The 19537-nt window shown below is 40.3% G+C and overlaps 1 protein-coding gene and 2 long non-coding RNA genes across 3 annotated transcripts in view; 1 reads left to right on the forward strand and 2 right to left on the reverse strand.

Annotated features, from left to right (window-relative positions):
- LOC148376454 (arf-GAP with GTPase, ANK repeat and PH domain-containing protein 3-like) overlaps nucleotides 1–19537 on the reverse strand; it is a 165608-nt gene that overhangs the window by 67012 nt on the left and 79059 nt on the right. The window contains exon 12 of the mRNA XM_088347315.1: nucleotides 1911–2060. Within this exon, the coding sequence (XP_088203441.1) occupies nucleotides 1911–2060 (150 nt within the window). The remainder of the gene's footprint in view (nucleotides 1–1910; nucleotides 2061–19537) is intronic.
- LOC148376457 (uncharacterized) lies at nucleotides 5650–7041 on the forward strand. The gene is made up of 2 exons (XR_015851998.1): nucleotides 5650–5812; nucleotides 6577–7041. It is a non-coding gene; the product is annotated as an uncharacterized LOC148376457 (long non-coding RNA).
- On the reverse strand, nucleotides 7125–8298 carry LOC148376458 (uncharacterized). The gene is made up of 2 exons (XR_015851995.1): nucleotides 7919–8298; nucleotides 7125–7504 (listed from the first exon to the last, which is right to left on the reverse strand). It is a non-coding gene; the product is annotated as an uncharacterized LOC148376458 (long non-coding RNA).

A 19537-nucleotide genomic window follows, 5' to 3' on the forward strand; every position in this document is an offset into this window, starting at 1 on the left:
TCCCTTGTGGTGTTGTATTATTAGTTTTATCTATTTATTTCTTTAAAAAAATATATTTTTCATTGCACGTTTGCACTGGGGAAAAGGAAGTCATTGTATCCGTGCTATATGTTGAGCATATCGCATATTTGACAATAAAGTTGAAGTTGAGTTGAGTTTCAGAACAACTTTCTGTTTTCTCAATTCTCTAACATTTGTTTCTGGCACTGTGAGTAAAAATAAGGTGATAATTGATCCTAATTCCCAGCGATTTCAAAACCTGACCATCAAGCTTTAGTGGTCTCCAGACCAGGCAATCAATCAAAAGTTGTGCAAACTCCCTTTTCACATTTTTAATATAAATGCTTTGAAAATATGTCACGTGGGTGGAGTGGAGATTTAGACCAAGAACCTCACAATTGTGACGTGGCCCACTCTCACTTGACGTCACACCCCTGGCAATGAAATTTTTGCAGTTGAGAAGTACTGACTCGTAACTGTTTATTGTGAAGAGCTACCAGTTTGATATGCATCGCTAAAATAACAACTTATGTTTTTACTATGTTGTAATAATTAGAAGTAGCCGTACTATAGGCTCAACCACTAAGCACCTCTGCCTGGAATGAAGGCGCTCTACATACAAAATTATAGTCATATTTCAAAAAGAATTCTGGAAGGATTACCGTAAATTCCGGACTATAAGCCGCTACTTTTTTTCCCAAACTTTCAACCCTGCGGCTTATTAGGTGATGCGGCCAATTTATGTAATTTTTCTAACGGCCGCCAGCGGCGCTCGAGTACAAAAGGTAAGATTTAGACTGCAACTTCTTAGCTTGTGCACAATTTAAATTAGCGTAGACATATTCTTATCATGCAAATTGCAAAAAGAAAGGCACTTGATGCAACTTCCAAGCTAAACGCAATCGAGCAGTCCGATATAGAAAGAAACAGAGCTACCGCACGTAAACTATACTTTGCGACCATGACGGCAGCGTGTTTTTGATAAAAGGTAGAGCGTGGGACAACGTCTATATGACAAAGTCTCTTTCCCATTCTGAAGGAAGACGACTTTGATGACGTCAGTTATGAGGAAAAGGATATCGTGCTTACCACAATCACGGTGTATTTTTTTTAACAGACCTGCTTACTGTGTTGCGAGCGTGTTCCTAGTAGCATTTTGCTACCTTTCACAGGCACGGTTTGGGATGAAAGTTATAATATTATTATTAAAGCTTTGAAAACTCTCTCGGTGTCTTTCTTTGTAAATATGTGTAACCATGTATAATATGTATTTGCAACTGTATATTTTTGTAATGTATTTATTTGAGACACTTATTCTGATATGTTTTGAACCAGCAAATGAGAAAGAAGGGGCGGGGCAAACGCGGGCTGACGGGAAGTGGAGTAAAGGTGAGACGTGTTTGTGGACGCGGCCGACAATAATGGATATATATTTTTCCCACCCTTACCTTTGGAAATATACACTTTTTTCCTTGGATTACTTTCAACGGGAACTTGGACTCTGCAGGTCTGCATTAAATGTTAAGTACCGGTAACATTTTCCGTACATTTTGCCGGCTGTGTTTGTTGGACTGTGTCGGGTATGGGTTAATTTCGTGTTTGTATTGCGTATTTTCAATGTGGGCGCATGCGGCTAATATACAGGTGCGGCTTGTGTATGTACAAAATCGGTTTTCCTCCCGAAATGTGGTGGGTGCGCCTTATAATCAGGTGCGCTCTATAATACGGAATTTATGGTACTATTATATTTAAAGACACTGATCATGCCAATGATTTCTAATGCCAGTTAGAAACCACATTTTCTAGAAAACAATGAGCCATGACTGGTGAGCTCAGGTGAACTTAAGGGGCTACCAGGTGGATGACCCCCGCCTTACGTCATCTTGACTTTAAACATAAATGTTGCTTACGGGCGGCGCTGCTCGTACTGGTGTTGATGGCGTCGTTCCACTGGTCGGCACTAGAAACGGAGAAGGACCGCTGGTGCATTCCGTCCTTGCTGCCTGCAAACGCGGACGATCCCGCCTGCAGGGACATGCTGCTGTTGGAGTGCGGGGCGCCTAGCCGCAAAACAGACAAAAACAGAAAGTTAGCATGACTTGTGAGTGGGAGAAACCAGTCAAAAGTTGTATTTCACCAGGATCGCGCACACACTCGCACACAAAGCTCCTGTAATTAGGCCTTAATTAACAAGATACACTCAGAAGGCTAATTATCTGGCTTCATCCCTCCGACTGCCACATCCATCTCTTGGCGTCAGCGGACCCTCTCCTCACAACCTCCAATCAGGCGAGCCGCGGACGCCTCTTCACTAATTCATGAGCTCGGCGGCACCATGAAGGGAGACCTTACTCCAACTCATCCAGACTCATCAGAAACTCACGCCTCTTCGTCGTTTATTAATAGTGATAAAATTATTAAAGCGTCGAGCAGTGACTCACAGGCTTCTTGTTCATACATGGAAAATGCTCAAAATGATCAACTAATTAAAACCGGAACAGTTCTTTCCGCATTTCATTGAGCCAGGGAACATGATTTTAAATGGGGAAAATGTAATCAAGGGTTTATTGTGCCTTGTGACGTCTAACGGAATAATCTTTCGTTATTATGCTAGTTTGTACATGTTGATGGCGTCCACAGACATACAATATGTAGAGCACAGGTGTGAAACAGGCGGCCCGTGGGCCAGATCAGGCCCGCTAAGGGATTGAATCCGGCCCGCGAGACAACACTCAGAGAAGCGCAAGAGAAAAACCAGCTGTAGGTTGAAATATGTCCACTTGATGTTGCCAAAGCCAGGTGCCTCTCACAAAGACACTATACTTGTATTTATTTCTCTCTCTTTCTTTCTTTTCCACCCCTTTTCTCCCACTCTCTTTTTCTCTTCCTTTGTTGCTCTTTGTCTATTTCTCTCTCTGCGTCTTTTAACCTCTTTTGCGCTAACTTCCTTTTTTCCTTTTCTCTCTTTTCTCTTTCTCTCTTCCTACCCTTCGTGCTTTCTTTTCTCTTTTCTCTCTTTCTGTCTTTATATTTCTCTTTGGATTTCTTTCCACCTCTCTCACGACTTTTTATCTTTTGTTTCTCACGCTCTCTCTCTTTTTCTTTGTCATGTCCTCTCTTCTTTTCCCTCCCTCTTTCTCTTATTTCTTTATCTCTTTTTCTTTCTCTACTAGTCCGGCCCCCGACAGAGTGTTTGTTCTATCGTGTGGCCCCCAAATTAAAATGAGTTTGACACCCCTGCTTTAAAGGTTCAACACAACAGTTGAAGCAGGTTTAAAGGTATATTTCAAAAGTTAAACAAATTGGTTACAGAGTTAAAAAAAATACTTAAAATTGCAGGTTTGAAAGCTTTAACTCAAGTATGAAATCAGCTTTAACATTTTGACTCAGGAGTTAAACCTTTAAAGCAGCTCTGAGGGTTAGGCGAGCTTTACAGCTTTAACTCTTGAGTTAAAGCAGCTGTAAAAGCATAAATCAACATTCAAACAGTTAAGACCTAAAACCTTTAACTGCAGAGTTAAAACAGTTATAAAGTTTAATAAAATATTAAAGCGTTGAGTGCAAGCTCTAAAGCTTTAACTGATGAATTATAGCAACTTTATAAGTTTATTTTTATTTTAAACAATTAAGTAAAGGCTTGAAAACATACCTAGAGCATGAAAGCAGCACTTAAGTTTAACTAAAAAAAATACAACGTCGACATCGGGCTTAAAAGGATTCATTCAATAATTAAAGCAGGTTTAAAGGTTTATCTTGTGAGTTAAACCTTTAGTGCAGGGGTGTCAAACATGCGGCCCGGGGGCCGGATCAGGCCCGCGAAGGGATTGAATCCGGCCCGCGAGACAACGCTCAGAGAAGCGCAAGAGAAAAACGAGCTGCAGGTCTAAATATGTCCACTTGATGTTGCCAAAGACAGGTGCCTAGAACAAAGTCACTCTACTTGTATGTGTCTGTCTCTCTCTATCTCTCTCTTTCTGTCTCTCTCTCTCTCTCTCTCTCTCTCTCTCTCTCTCTCCCTCTCTTTCTCTCTCTCTCTTTACCTCCCTTTTCCTCTCTCTCTCTACCTCTTTCTCTCTCTCTCTTTTCCTCTCTCTCTCTCTTTTCCCCCCTTTTCCTTGCTCTCTCACTCTCTCGCTCTCCCTTTTCCTCTCTCTCTCTCTCACTCTCTCGCTCTTTCACTCTCCTTTCCTCCCTTCTCCTTTCTCTCGCGCTCTCACTCTCCTTTCCTCCCTTCTCTTTTCTCTCGCGCTCTCACTCTCTTTTCCTCGCTCTCTCACTCTCTTGCTCTCCCTTTTCCTCTCTCTTTCACCCTCTCGGTCTCTCACTCTCCTTTCCTCCCTTCTCCTTTCTCTCTCTCTCTCTCTCTCTTTCCCCTCCCCCCTCTTTCTCTCTCTCTCTCTCTCTCTCTCTTTTCCTCCCTTTTCCTGTCTCTCTTGCACTCCCGCTTTCTCGCTCTCCCTTTTCCCGTCTCTCTCACCCTCTCGCTCTCTCACTCTCCTTTCCTCCCTTCTCCTTTCTCTCTCTCTCTCTCTCTCTTTCCCCTCCCCCCTCTTTCTCTCTCTCTCTCTCTTCCTGCCTTTTCCTCTCTCTCTCTCTCTCTCTTTTCCTCCCTTTTCCTGTCTCTCTTGCACTCCCGCTTTCTCGCTCTCCCTTTTCCTGTCTCTCTCGCTCTCCCTTTTCCTCTCTCTCTTTCTCTTTTCCTCTCTCTCTCTCTTTCTTTTCCTCCCTATCTCTATCTTCCTCCCTTTCTCTCTCTCTCTCTCTCTTTTCTCTCCCTTTCTCTCTCTCTCTCTTTTTCTCCCTTTCTCTCTCTCTCTCTCTCTCTCTTTTCCTCCCTTTTTCTCTCTCTTTCTCTCTCTCTCTCTCTTTTTCTCTTTCATTGTCCCACCCTCTCTCTTTTTCTCTCCACTTTGTCTTTTTTCCTTCCCTCTTTTTCTTTCTCTCTAATCTACTAGTCCGGCCCCCGACAGAATGTTTGTTCTATCGTGTGGCCCCCGAGTTCTAATGAGTTTGACACCTCTGCTTTAGTGCATCTTTGAACGTTTAACACAGGAGATAAACAATGAAGATTAAAAAACTTTAACTGAAGAGCGAAAGCAGGCTAGCGTTTAACCCAAGTATTAAAGTGTTGAGTGCAAGCTTTATAGCTTAAACTCAAGTACTAAAGCAGATTTGAAGGTTTAACTCGGGATTTAAATTATTTTAGCTGCTTTGATGGTTTAACTCAATAGTTAAAAAGTTGACTAAAGACTTAAAACCTTTAACTAAAGAGCTATAGCAATGTTTAAGTTTAACTCAAATATTACAGAGTGCAGGCTGAAAGCTTAAACTAAAAAAAAAAACAAAACGGTTTAATACCAGAGTTAAACCATCAACTAAAAGGCTAGACCATTTTTACTGAGACTAAGATTTAAAGCAGCTCTGAATTTTAACTCAAATATTATAGAGTTGAGTCCAGGCTTTAAGTATTTAACTAAATAAGTAAAAAAGCTTGATAGGTTTAACACAAGAGTTAAACAATTAGGTAAGGGTTTACACTTTATACTGTTTGTTGGGATCGCCAGTGATCTTGATCGAGGTTATTAAAATGTAATAGCTGATAAGTCTCAGGGGCTATAGAATCAAATTACAACAGGAATATAAGGGTGTGTCCCGATACTCTCAAGACCGAGGCAGAAGTGCCCTCAAACCATGTCGTAGCCACTTCAAGACCGAGGGGGCTCTCGACCTCACTTGGCGGCGAAGTGACTACCCAGAAGGCTTTGCGAATTCTCAATATCAACAAACATGCCCGGAAAGGAACCGCACAAATGTAAGTAGTTTTCCACAACCACGCATGTATTTGCAACAAAATGTATTGAGATATCTTAGTTAGACGTAAATGCAATAGAAAATCGTATTTTCGCGTTAAAACACGAACATTGCAAAATCGCTACTTTACGAAGTGCACTAATCTACCAAGGGAGCTGGCAAAAAAAAATCTTCACGCTACAAACTTTAAAGTATGATAACTGGGCAGAAAATCACGGTTCAGCCCATCCCTGTTTTTATCTTAAACGAGTCGTCCTTTTACATCTACTGTACATGGCCAGTCGCTAAAGGAGCATAGTCAGAATACCGTTCTGAACATAAGCGCTTGTTTACTGCACACAATTTCGGGTGTCGTGTTTTATTTACAATATGATTCTTTCATGTGAGATCAGAATGCATTAGTTTTCATCATGCATTATGAGTAATGTCTCCGAATTTCACGTGGAAATACAGTTGAAACAAACTACTATCACATAGTCCACTGCCTTCTCTGTAAACACATATTAAGTAAACTAATTACCTTCTCAAAATGTTGTCCAAATGTGGAGACAATTCTAAAGCATATGTGATGCTGGCCAATAGAAGGCTCATACAGCCATAAGAATAACATGTCAATTTTGTGTATCTATTCACTATCAAATAATTATCCAGAACACATCCTATAATTTCCTGTCTCACATCAACTTGCTGAGCATCCTATACTCAGTTGTTTTTGTACAATACATCAGCATTAAGTAATTCTTGTTTTTTCCACCCAACCTAAAGGCCACTGTAGAACGTCCCGTGGAAGAGCTGGTCACCATCACAGCTACCACGCCATCCACACCACCGGGCACGTCGTTGGCACCTTCTAATCCGGCGCCAAACCCCAAATCACCCAGAAAAAAAAGGAAGCACGATACACTCCTTGACTTTTTGAAAGCGGAGTCTGCCGGAGTGAGGAAAAGGCTCGAAGAAACTGTGGCCAAAACTGAGCGGTTCCCGTCCTTTTTGGGAAGCTCGTGGACAAATTTCCAGAACAGTGACATCTCTGCAATGTTTCCCTTTGTTTTATAAAAGGATAATATTGTTTTTTTTATTAAGAACTCAATGAAGTTCCAGTTTGTGTTTTCCAGCTTCATGGAAGTATTGGTATATTTTTGTTAAAATTTGTGACACATTATTTACTATTATGTATTTTGGCCCAATGTGAGTTTGTTTTTCTGAAAGTAAACTATTATTTAAGCTGGAGTGATTTGTAGTTGTTTTCTTTCCAACAGTCACATAGTTCACACACAGTATCTCACATCATTATGAAATAAACCACCAAGGTGTTACTCAAAATGAAGATGTTTATTGAATAGTAATGCAGAAAAGCACATAATGCAAATGTGGGTCTGACTTAAAGAGCCTAAATATGGCTTTTGGGCAATTTATTCCATATTAACTGTGGACAATTCTTTGTACGGTGGACCTGGGAACCCTGAAGACCCGTGACACCACACGGTAGGACAGAGCGTGGGCCAGCCAGTACACGTAGATCAGGACCTCCAGCCACGGCCCTGTTCCCTCTTTAGCAGCTCATGCAGGGCCCACATAACCTAACCTTCTTGCTCAACCTTAAGTCCTGAATGAGTTCTGACTCCACATCCAACCATAAGCACAGGATGGGAACATTCCTGTCCAACCTGTCCACGCTTATGGGACAGCCACTCTGGAACACAATAGATAACAATTTAGACATAAAAGTGGGCATAGAAAAGAAAAAGACCGCTTTAACTGTGATGTAAGCATCATGAAAAAATGTTGAAATGACCTTTTTTATATCCAATGACAACTCTTTTGAATTAAATTCCTTATGAACTAAGGTTTTTGGGTCGTACAGGGAAGTTTGGTGACGATATTATGTCAGCTTAAGGGTCAGGTGGACTGTTCTTGTGTTTGTTTACTTTTCGTCATGTCACACATTCAAAACCCCTACTATATGTCATAAAATGGCATTAAGATACTAATAAGTAGATTGCCATTTATGTCTACACAAACATAGGGTATTATGTGAACGTGCATTGTATGTTAACTCTTACTGTATTTGACCGAACGGGTCATTTTTTTTAATGAGTGTACGTACCTTGTAAAGATGAATCAGCACTACATAGCGCCAAAGCTGTCTTCAGTATAGCACATTTCTCCTCCGTTGATTGGAGACACGGAAAAGATGATGAGCTTTCAGGCAATCGGTAATAACACAGCTGTAGCGGGCATTTTTAACGTTGCACGAACTCTCCAACTGACACACTACGTTGAGACTCGAGTTGTTTACATGTGACGTAGGCCTATACGTCACTAAGGTCTACAGCCAATTAATATTACCGCCATCTCCTGGACAGGGGTGGAACCTTGCAAGTCTTGTCCAAACCTTTTCCACTTTGCACTCCACTCGATGAGGGCACTCCTCTATCGAGGGACCTCACTGGAGGGTTCTCGGGGCCGAGTGAGAGAAATGGGATTGGGCCTAAGTATAGCCTATGGATGCATACAGTGGAACCTCGGTTTTCGAACGCCTCTCAGTTCGAACAAATCGGAGTTTGACCAAAAATTTCGAGAAATTCTTGCTTCGCTGTTCGGTCAAAAATTCGGAGTTCGAACGCCGGTAATGCGTGAGTGCGAACGCTAGGGTGCGATGCTGAGCGGCGTACGGGTGTAGATCGCCCCCACCCCTCATGACCAACTGTTATCACGTGCGCACTTGCCTCTTTTTGCTTTCGCTTTTAATATCGGTGAACGGAGTGTTTTAGCCCCTAACTATACCTCCGAAGAAGGTCGGTGCAAGCAGGACAGGTGAAAAAAGAAAAGTTGTTCGTACAACTATTGCCTTTAAGAAAGACATAATAGCTAAATATGAAAGAGGTGTGCGAGTTTCCGATCTTGCTAGGGAATACAGCATGCACCTTCTGCTGACCACCACAAAGGTAAGAAATCCTATTCATAATTCTTTTCTTTATCTTTTTTTTTTATTTTTACACGTTCGTGTTAGCGTAATCTTTCGTACGGAAGATTACGATAACGCAAACGTACGATTAGCCTGGGTTAGCTTTATGAATATGTTTTACATTCAGGTAAACATTCAGGGTGTTGGAACGGAGCCCAAAATTCAGGGTGTTGGAACGGAGCCCCCTTTCCAATGAAGCGCTAGCCACTTGTGCTAAATGACTTGTAAACGACCTGATTTTTTTATTTTTACACGTTCATGTTAGCGCAATCTTTTGTACGGAAGATTACGACAACGCGAACGTACGATTAGCCTGGGTTAGCTTCATGTTTACGTTAAACATTCATGGTAAACATTCAGGGTGTTGGAACGGATTAAAACGATTTACATTATTTTTAATGGGAAAAATGATTTCGGTGATTGAACAAATCGGTTCTCGAACAGGGTTCTGGAACGGATTATAGTCGAGAACAGAGGTCCACTGTATATGCTTTTTAGATTTTTTTTTAACTGATTTGAGCAATATTCCTTTCTTTTTGGTGGTCAGGACTGAATTAGACCCCGGGTCAAAATTGACTCAGTAACATAGGTTAGCAATTCCTATCCCAACATGAGGATTAAACCAGCTCAAACGATGAACTAAATTATTGAAGAGTTGATTGCAGCCTTTCAAGCTTTAACTCAAGAATTAAAACAGCTCTCATGTTTAAATAGTTAAACAATTGAGAAAAAGGCTTAAAACATTTAACTGAAAAAAAGCTAAGGCAGAATTATAGCTTTAACTCGAGATTTAAAAACGACGATTTTAGAGCTAAAGAGTTGAAGCAGATTTTAAACTCTTACTTTTGAGTAAATCTTACATTATATCACTATTTGAGTCATCAATTCGAGGTTTTCTGCACTTTTGTATTCAATTTTTTTATATGACTTTAAATTGATATACTTTTTTTCTTCAAGGTAAACGTATCAATATATTTTATTTTATGAATACACATTATCTTGTGATCAGGGTTGGGTAGGGTTACTTTAACTTGATTACTTTCAATTACTTTTGGATTACTCCAATACCAAATATGCTAATAAAAGACAAAAAAAACTAAATAAGAATAAAATTACTAAATTTTGTGCAGGCTTGGGGAATAACGGAATATATGGAACGGCAAAAATGATGTTGGCAAGCTCTTTGGATTTGTTTTCATTTAGTTTCTGTCGCATTTTATGTTAGTTTTGCCGGAGATTAAAGAGATCAAAGCCAGGAGAGAAAGCTTACCACGTGTTGTGAGTCATCATTTTATTCATATTTAGTTTATTTTGTCTTTTATTAGCATATTTGGTATTGGAGTAATCCACAAGTAATTGAAAGTAATCAAGTTAAAGTAACCCTACCCAACCCTGCTTGTGATCAAGACGACAACAGCATAACATCTATAGTGTATGTGCGTGGGTAGGTGGCTGGGGGGTTGGGGGTCGTTCAGTAAACTAAGCGGCGCAGGCGCTTGTTAGGATAATATGTCCTACTCATTATCCAGAGTAATAAGTGTATCAAATTCACATAATCATGTCTAATTAGTATCGGTAATTATCTTGTTGGGCCCAAGAATATTAATCTTGGGGTCCCGGAGGGGGTGGGGGCGCCATCGCAGCACGAATGGCAGCCAACGCCACAGCGACAGACTCACGCTGAGGAGCGAAGAGGAAAATTAGCAGGCGCAAATCAGAGCAGTGGAGGAGGAGGATGTGTTGCACAGGGAAACAAAAACTGAGAAACTTTATTTCAGTAGAAATAGGAGTGCTTCACTGGCGGGAGGAAAATGAATTAATTCAAAGTAGAAATAATCTTACCAGGTCAAATTGACCTCCGGTAGGTGCAATGAGTGTCGGGAATTGGTAACACAATGCACAAAAGTTCAAGGATCGTCAAAATCAAGCACTCTTTATTTTTCGATTTCTCCGGTACCATTAATAGGAAACATTTACCATTGGGAAATGCTTTGGATGCTGTTGGTTAACTGAATGGATGCAATAGTCTGTGCAAGGGATACACCTGTATGTGAATGGCCAAGGATTGTTAAGAATCTCTGATATCAACGCATGCGCTTCGCTACAACGGGTCAGGTGTATCGACATTTCGTTCTGTGTACATTGTTACAAAGAATGACAATACAAAGGAAATTATTATTAAATTATTATTATTATATGATGCAGAGGGGGTAAACCAGAAATGCTACCATATTTTTTTCATTTCTCATGATAAATGCCCATATTAGCAAAACAAATCAAAAAATAAATCATAGGTAAGATACTGATCCCCCCTTGAATTATCCTTCATATGAGAGCTGACTCTCCAATTGTGAAGATTTGGATCTTTTTTTTTTTTGCATACTTTGCATGCTGAGCGTGGATGTATTCCACGTTTCAGTCTTTGTTATTATTTTCTGTTTTCTAGCCATCGTTCATGGAAGCTGATCCATCCGGACACAATGCGTAGGGCTTCATTTGTTGGCGTCATTTTTAAGCAGACTTTTTTTATTTTTCTTCATATAATGCCTCGTGCATCAGGTCAGACTTCCGGGAGACACTGTGACAATTTCAAACACTTAACTAACACTTCACAACAAAATCCAATCCTTGAAAACAACATTAAAATGTAAGCATTTTCAAGGATTTGAATCACCCGAACGAACCCTGAAGGATATTTCGCTTTCAATCTTCTGTTATATTTTAGAGTTGCTATGGCAACCGCATAGATCCCATTGCACTTAATTCAAGCCAGGGTGGCCCAAATTAAGTGGAAACCGTCTTTTCGTTTAATGAAGGTGAAACGATCAACCGATTGTTGCTCGAAAGAAAGTTTGACTCCGTCCGTATGTAAAAAATAATCGCAAAAGACTGTCGCCTGCTGTTTAAAATTCAACAATCACATCTAATTGTCAAATTAGATGATAATGATGAATGAATTATACATGGCTGCACCCATTAGTCCCCACGGACCTTGCCTGCATAAAGGGGACGATAATGTAATTACAGTGGTGAAATAATCATCAGCTTGTGGCATTCAAAAGAGCTAAGAGCTCCAACCAGGAGCTTGCCTCGGTTGCCTCGAACAGCGATTCCGATGCTAACATCTTCTTCTGCGTGGAAAACTAGCGTCATGTTCTTTGTTTTAAACAAAATCGATCGCCAGAGAACAAAAGTTAACCAAGATGAAACACGAATCTGGAAATTAAAGTTGATTATCCGCATGTTTTATTCATATATTAAGTTTAAATTTACTTGGAGCTGATGATAAAAATGCATTAATTTCGGTGAGTAATGTGACATTAAAACAGTGTTGCATTAGCATGCTAAGCTAGTCAAAAGACTGAAGATTTTTCTAAAATATCACATTTAAAAGGCCCAATAAGGAATGTGACAAATTATCTATCGTTTGCACAGTATTCTCTTGATTTTTGTGCTTCATCTGTTCCATACTCACCCATAATATTTTTAATAAATTGACAATGAAAAGATAATTCTGCAAAGTAGGAGCTGTTTATGTACGATATCTTAAAGGGACAGTGTGTAATATTTATTGTCTCCTAGTGGTACAAAAGAGCTTTCATTCGGTTAAAAAAAATAAAATTATATATTAAAATATATATATATATATATATATATATATATATATATATATGGCAGCACGGCGGCGCAGTGGTTAACGCTTGTGCGGCACAGTTCATGTCATGGGAACCTGTTGTGGGTTCAAATCCAGCTCCAGACTTTCTGTGCGGAGTTTGTATGTTCTACCCGTGCTTGCGTGGGTTTCCTCCGGGCACTCCGGTTTCCTCCCACATTCCAAAAACATGCATTTCAGGTGAGTTGGCCGGTCCAAATTGTCCCTAGGTGTGAATGAGCGAATGAGTTGTCTGTTCCTGTGTGCCCTGCGATTGGCTGGCAACCAGTTCAGGGTGTCCCCTGCCCACTGCCCGGAGATGGCTGAGATGGGCTCCAGCCCCCCCGCGACCCTAATGAGGATAAGCGGTATGGCTGATGAGATGAGATATATATATATATATATATATATATATATATATATCCATCCAGCTATCCATTATCTGCACCGCTTATCCTCAGTAGGGTCGCGGGGGTGCTGGAGCCCATTTCAGCTATCTTCGGGCAGTGGGCAGGGGACACCTGAACCGGTTTGCCAGCCAGTCGCAGGGCACATAAAGACAGACAACTCACTCGCTCATTCACACCTAGGGACAATTTGGACTGACAAATTAACCTGAAATGCATGTTTTTGGAATGTGGGAGGAAACCGGAGTGCCCAGAGGAAACCCACACAAGCACGGGTAGAACATGCAAACTCCACACTCCACAAGGTTCGATCTCAGAACTGTGCTGCACACGCGCTAACCATTGCGCTGAGATATATATATATATATATATATATATATATATATATGTGTGTGTGTGTGTGTGTGTGTGTGTGTAAAACCAAATTATTTGAATACTAGACTAAAATACATGAAATATTATACCAATGTTAATCTTTATAAAAAGGTAGATACATTTGTATCTATTTTATAAAGAGGAATACACACACTATTGCCTGCTCCCAAAGCAAGAATTGCACAGAATGGCATAGTTTATATATAATGGATGCAACAGTTGTATTCATCCATATGTTGTGTAAGTCTACTAAAAAGCCATGCACACATGGTCTACATGTGTTTGTGGTCCTGGAGAAGGCTTTTGACCATGTTCCTCGGAGGTGCTTCGGGAGTATGGGGTACCACCAAGTCTTATCCGGGCTGTGCGGTTCCTGTAGGCCCGGTACCAGAGTTTGGTCTGCATTGCCGGCTGTAAGATGGATTCAGTTGCAGTGGGAGTTGAATTCCGTAAGGGCTGTTATTCGTCGGTGATTCTGTTCATAACTTATAGTGACAATTTCTAGGCGCAGCCTTGGTCGAAAACGGATACAGTTTGAAAGCGACAGCGGTGATCTTCAGCTCTCACTAGAGTGTGAAGTGGACGGGATGACGATCAACACCTCCAAGTCTGATACCATGGTTCTCTGCTGGAAAAAGCTGGCATGCTGCTTCAGTGTAGAGAAAGAGATCCTACCCCAAGTGGAGAAGTTCAAGTATATTGGGGTCTTGTTCACGATTGAGGGTAGAATGGAATGGGAGATTGACAGACGTATCGGTGCAACGTCTGCCGTCATGCTGACCCTGTATCGGTCTGTCGTGATGAAGAAAAAGCTGAGCCAAAAGGCAAAGCTCTTGATTTACAGGTCGTTCTATGTTCCTACCCTCACCTGTGGTCAAGAACTCCAGGTCATGACCTAAAAAACAAGATCCTGGATACAAGCGGCTAAAATGAGTTTCCTCCACAGCGTGGCTGGGATGTTCCTTAGAGATAAGGTGAAAAGCTTAGTCATGCAGGTGGGTCTCAGAGTAGACCCGCTGTTCCTTCAGATTTAGAGGTGCTAGTTAAGGTGGCTTGGGCATCTAATTAGGATGCCTCCTGGACGCCTCACTCGGGAGATGCTCAAGGCATGTCCCACTGGCAGGGAGACCCAGAGACGGCCCAGGACAAACTGTAGAGACTATGACTCTGGTTTGGAACACCTTGGGATCCTGCTGGATGAGCTGGATAAAGTGGCTGGGGATAGGGAGGTCTTTGCTTCTCTGCTAAGGCTACTGCTCCCGCGATCGACCCCAGATAAGCGGAAGCAAATGGATGGATGGATGGATGGATGCCAAGTGCGGCAGTCAGCAACAAGCTGCTGAAGAGCTGCATGCGGCTCTTTGGCGCTCGTAGTGGCTCCCTGCCGCTTTTTCAAAAATATTTAATCATGTAAAATGATATAGTTTCAAAATTATGCAAACATTCTAAACATTTTTCATTGAATATAGATAGTTGAGTTTTTGTTCTGTTTTTTAGGGGGGAGGGTTGAATATGGCTCTTTCAACAATATGGGTTGGCAACCTTCGGCCTAGTGTGACTTATACTCTTGAGCGATGGTAATACGTACAAGTAAGAGTATTGAAAATGGGTAAACATAGAGCGAGTTAGATTCCTTTGTTCATATTTTTGTTTTTTTGTGTCTTTTTAAGTGGGCCGAACAATCGAAGAATGACTGGAACAAGCATAAAGAAAACAGTTTGGATGTCACTGATAACTCCATTACCAACAGTTTCAAAGCATGTATGTGAAATGAAGCAATGATCCAAATAGGCTATTAGAAACCAAGACAATGCTTCTGCATAAAGATCAAACCACAGCTTTTCCCTAGCGCATTTTGGGAAAGGAGGGAGGCGGCGGTGATAAGTAGAAGCGATGGATTAAGCGGGAAGCTCTACGCTTCTCTTTAGGCCTCGGCCGTCAGCGGACTGATGAGCCGTGACGAGGCCCGACCCCTCTGTGAAGTTGTTGCCATTATGTACAAGTATTGGCATAATGACGCGCTGATGCTAATGCGGGGCCGGCACATCATCTGCCTGCGTGTAATACACCACCGTGATCATCATCATCATCACCGGCCTCATCATTCCCGCTAACATGCAGACGTCCCGCTACGTCCTCCCTCCCACTCCCAACTCTCGTCATGCGTCTCGCTACAGCCGCAATTAACATTTATATTGTGTATTTTAGGTCATCAAGCTTACATGGATAGAATTTGTTCCCTGTCGACATTAATGAAAAGGTAAATATGTTATGTTATGCCTGTTAGGTTTTTTTTTTATGAATATTAAATGAGAGTCTATTACATTACCAAGGAGAAGAGGTTTGGAAAAATAGTAAAAACAAAAATTGAAATCATCACCGTCTAATCACAGGCGAGTACAGTTAAGTATTTAATTATGATTGTTTGCACTAAAATGTTGTTAATAATTTCATTAAAAAAAAATCAATATATGTTCAGAAAGCTTCAATACACTTGTTAAAGTACAGTAGTATTCAAAAATTAAACGAAAACAGAGTGACTCAGTCAAAAATTTAGGTGTCATATTTGACCCCGATCCGTCCTTTCAAACACACGTTAAGAATATTACTAGAAAATCTTTTTTCCATCTTCGCAACATTGCTAAAATTCGCCCTATGCTGTTTCAGTCGGATGCGGAGATTATAATTCATGTGTTTGTTACCTCCCGTCTCGACTACTGTAATGTCTCCCAAGTCCAAAATCAAGAGCCTTCAGCTAGTACAAAACGCTGATTAAGGGCTATACGAATAAACATGACTTGACTTGACTATTGAATTTATTAGTAATTATCGGCGGTGCCTTGACACCAAACCGAGCTAAAAACACTCCCAAAAAGCCTAAAGTCCAACTGAGCAAATTTTTAAGAAAATCAGTTAAGCTGTTTCCGAGCCTATAAGCCAAATACGAAAGCACATATACGCTCCCAAATCGGGATTTACATATGAATTTGGATGGATAAGACTAGATTAGAAATAGAGCAGACAAAAAAAAGTACATGCACCTCTCCTGACTACAAGTGAGGAAGCCTATTAATTCGCACGTCTGTCATTCGGCGGGACAATCTTGTGCGGAACCGGCAGAAGAATTAAAGACGAGCGCCCGGGCAAAGTGGTCTCCACTCTCGGCTCTCCATCTTGGCGTCTGGCTCGTCCTACCCGCCCCCTCCCCGGCCCGGCCGCCATCTCTCTCCCGGCGGTGATTATAAAGGTCTTTAGGAGCGAGGGATGCATGAATTACCAAAGGCAAAGACAAGACTTGTGATTTAGTCGCCCTGAATGAGAAATTACCCCTTTGTTCCCCTCATCAATTGCATGTCTAATGAAATCAAAACCCCGATTGCATAATCAGAAGAGGGTCCTCCACCCCGGAGAGAGACCTGATGTGATTTGTAACCTTTCTCTCGCTATATGCAGATTGGGGCCAGTCCCTCTTCTTGCTTTGTTCCCGGATGGGCGGCTGTTAAGGCAGGAAATTTACCTTTCGGGATTGTAATAGGGCATTGGTTCTCAAATTGGTGTACTAGTACTTCAGTGGGTACTAGAAGGCAATGCAAGGAGTATGTGATATTTTAAAATATGTCTAGTAGCATTAAGTAGCATTAACAAAAATCAAAGCACTTGTAAGGCTTCGAGCTACACTGCACAACGAAAACTTTTAACAATTTATGTTATTTTACAACATTTTACACATTTTTTTTAATTGCATTTTAGTCTAATTTCAATGAATATTACTAGAAAAATGAGAAAACCATCTGGTAATTTTGCAAATCACGATTTGTTTTTTGGTTCTTCTCACTAAACTGTGGAAATTTGGAGGCCTGCCTCACTGAGAAAAAAGAGTGGATGTCACTCAATTTCTTGCGTCTTAACTCTGAAAAGACCGAAATGTTAGTCATTGGTCCATCTAAATGCCGTGACTTATTCTCAAAAACTGCTGTGAACATTGACAAATGTCACATCACACAGAGTGACTCAGTTAAAAATTTAGGTGTCATATTTGACCCTGATCTAACCTTTGAGATGCATGTAAAGAAAATTACTAGAACCGCTTTCTTCCATCTTCGTAACATTGCCAAAATCCGTTCAATACTGTCTCAGTCTGATGCGGAAACTATAATTCATGCATTTGTTACCTCCCGTCTCGATTACTGTAATGCACTACTCTCCGGTCTCCCGAAGTCCAGAATCAAGTCTCTTCAGCTAGTACAAAATGCCGCAGCGAGGCTTTTAACTAGGACAAAAAAGTACGATCACATAACACCGATTTTGGCTAACTTGCACTGGCTCCCAGTTAGCCAAAGATGTGACTTCAAGGTTCTCTTAGTATTGTACAAAATCATACATGGACTTGCTCCCTCTTATCTTTCAGATCTGATCTGCCCCTATGTCCCGGTCCGAAGCCTACGATCTGAGAGTGCCGGTCTTCTGGTGATCCCGAGAGCAAAGAAGTGTTCTGCTGGTTCGAGAGCGTTCTCCATCCGGGCACCGGTGCTGTGGAATGCTCTTCCCCCTGAGATCCGATCTGCAACCTCAGTGGAAAGGTTTAAATCTAAACTTAAAACTCACTTCTACTCCATTGCACATGAATAATAACCTACTCTTCTTGTCGGCTGAAAAATAGTCTGTGTAACATAGTGTACTAATCTGTGAAGCCCTTAGAGACTTATTGTGATTAAGGGCTATACAAATAAAAATGACTTGACTTGACTTGACTATTTGTTAGTAAAATCAAACTATTTTTGTTACATTCAGATATTAATGCATATTACAAGAACAATTAAAAAATATTCTGATACATTTGTATTATTTGCTTTTTTGTTTTTTAATACTTATCTCTTTAGTCAAAGAAAACACTCCTCATTTCTTTTACTAATAAACAATAGAAATCCTTTAAATCCTTAAAATAAGCACTACTGTCTTGTGGCACACTATATAATTTTGTCAAATCATATAAATTGAGATCAAATTTAGGCATTATTTCTTTTTTCCCCTATTTTAGAATATATCACCCGTTTTATCTAATTATATTTTTTAATATTCAATTTAACTACAATTTATATAGCTAGGAAAAACATCGCTGATAATTTTCAGCTAAGGTGTTATTTTTTTAAAATTAGTTTCTATTTAGTAAACTAAAACACTAAGTAAATTAATTTTTCTCTTGAAAAGAAAAAAGAAGATTTAAAAAAACATATCTTTTAATTACCGAGTTATGTGGTCATTTTGCTCCCTATGCTTACCATATTGTGACTGGATAATTGAAATTATATTAATGGAAATTATTATCCTATTTTACTGCTTTTTATTTTTGTTATCGTGCTACTGTATATAATATATTTCCTATTAAAATAAAATCTAAAAAAATGATGAGTCAGGAGTATCATTTCCTTGATTTTGATTTTTGCTATTATATAATTTTGTCTTTTGATAAGCTCTGTGGCCTTGGGGATAGGGCGCTATCTCCAAGACTAGAAGGTTGTGGTTTGAGCCATGGCCGAGTCATAATTAAGACTTAAAACATATTTCCATAGTTGTTAATGTTGTAGTATCCATCCATTGTCTGCACCGCTTATTCTCATCCCAGGCATCTTCACAGTGGGCAGGGAACACCCTGAACTGGTTGTCAGTTAGTCGCAGGGCACATAGAAACAGCTATTACACCTAGGGACACTTTGGACTGGCCAATTAACCTTGGAAAGTGGGAGAAAACCAAGTTGCCCGGAGGAAACCTACACAGACACGGGGAGAACATGCAAACTCCGCACAGTGAGGCCGGTAGCAGGATTTGAACCCTGGACCTCCGCACCCTGGGGCTGAGAAGCTAACCATTCATCTACCGTGCCGCCCTTTTTGTAGTATATCATTAGTATATTTGTTTTGTTTATATTTGTGTCGTTATTTCTAAGCAGTATTTTCGTACGATAGTATTACTGTCGTCGTATTTTTGTAGTATTTCCGTAGAAGTATTTTTGGAAGTATTTCCATAGTGGACGTGCTTTTTTGTTTTTCCTTGTTTTTTTTTCTAGTATTTATTTTGTATTTTTATAATGTTACTGTAATTGTATTTTTGTAGTGCTTTTGGTGTAATGTTTCTGTAGTAGTATTTTTGTACTTAAGTACTCCTATAGTAGTATTTTGCTATTTAAATATGCGTGTCGTAGTACTTTTGTAGTATTTCTCTGATATGTTTTTCTTTTCAGAATTAAATTAAAATAATACATGTGGTCCCTGTTTTTAAGCACTATATTTGATATTTAGTTTTGTAGCAGTTTTGTAGTATTTTTG

The sequence above is a fragment of the Urocampus carinirostris genome, chromosome 1 (assembly GCF_059441175.1).
Source record: "Urocampus carinirostris isolate Australia breed hairy pipefish chromosome 1, RoL_Ucar_1.0, whole genome shotgun sequence".
Taxonomy (NCBI): Eukaryota; Metazoa; Chordata; class Actinopteri; order Syngnathiformes; family Syngnathidae; genus Urocampus; species Urocampus carinirostris.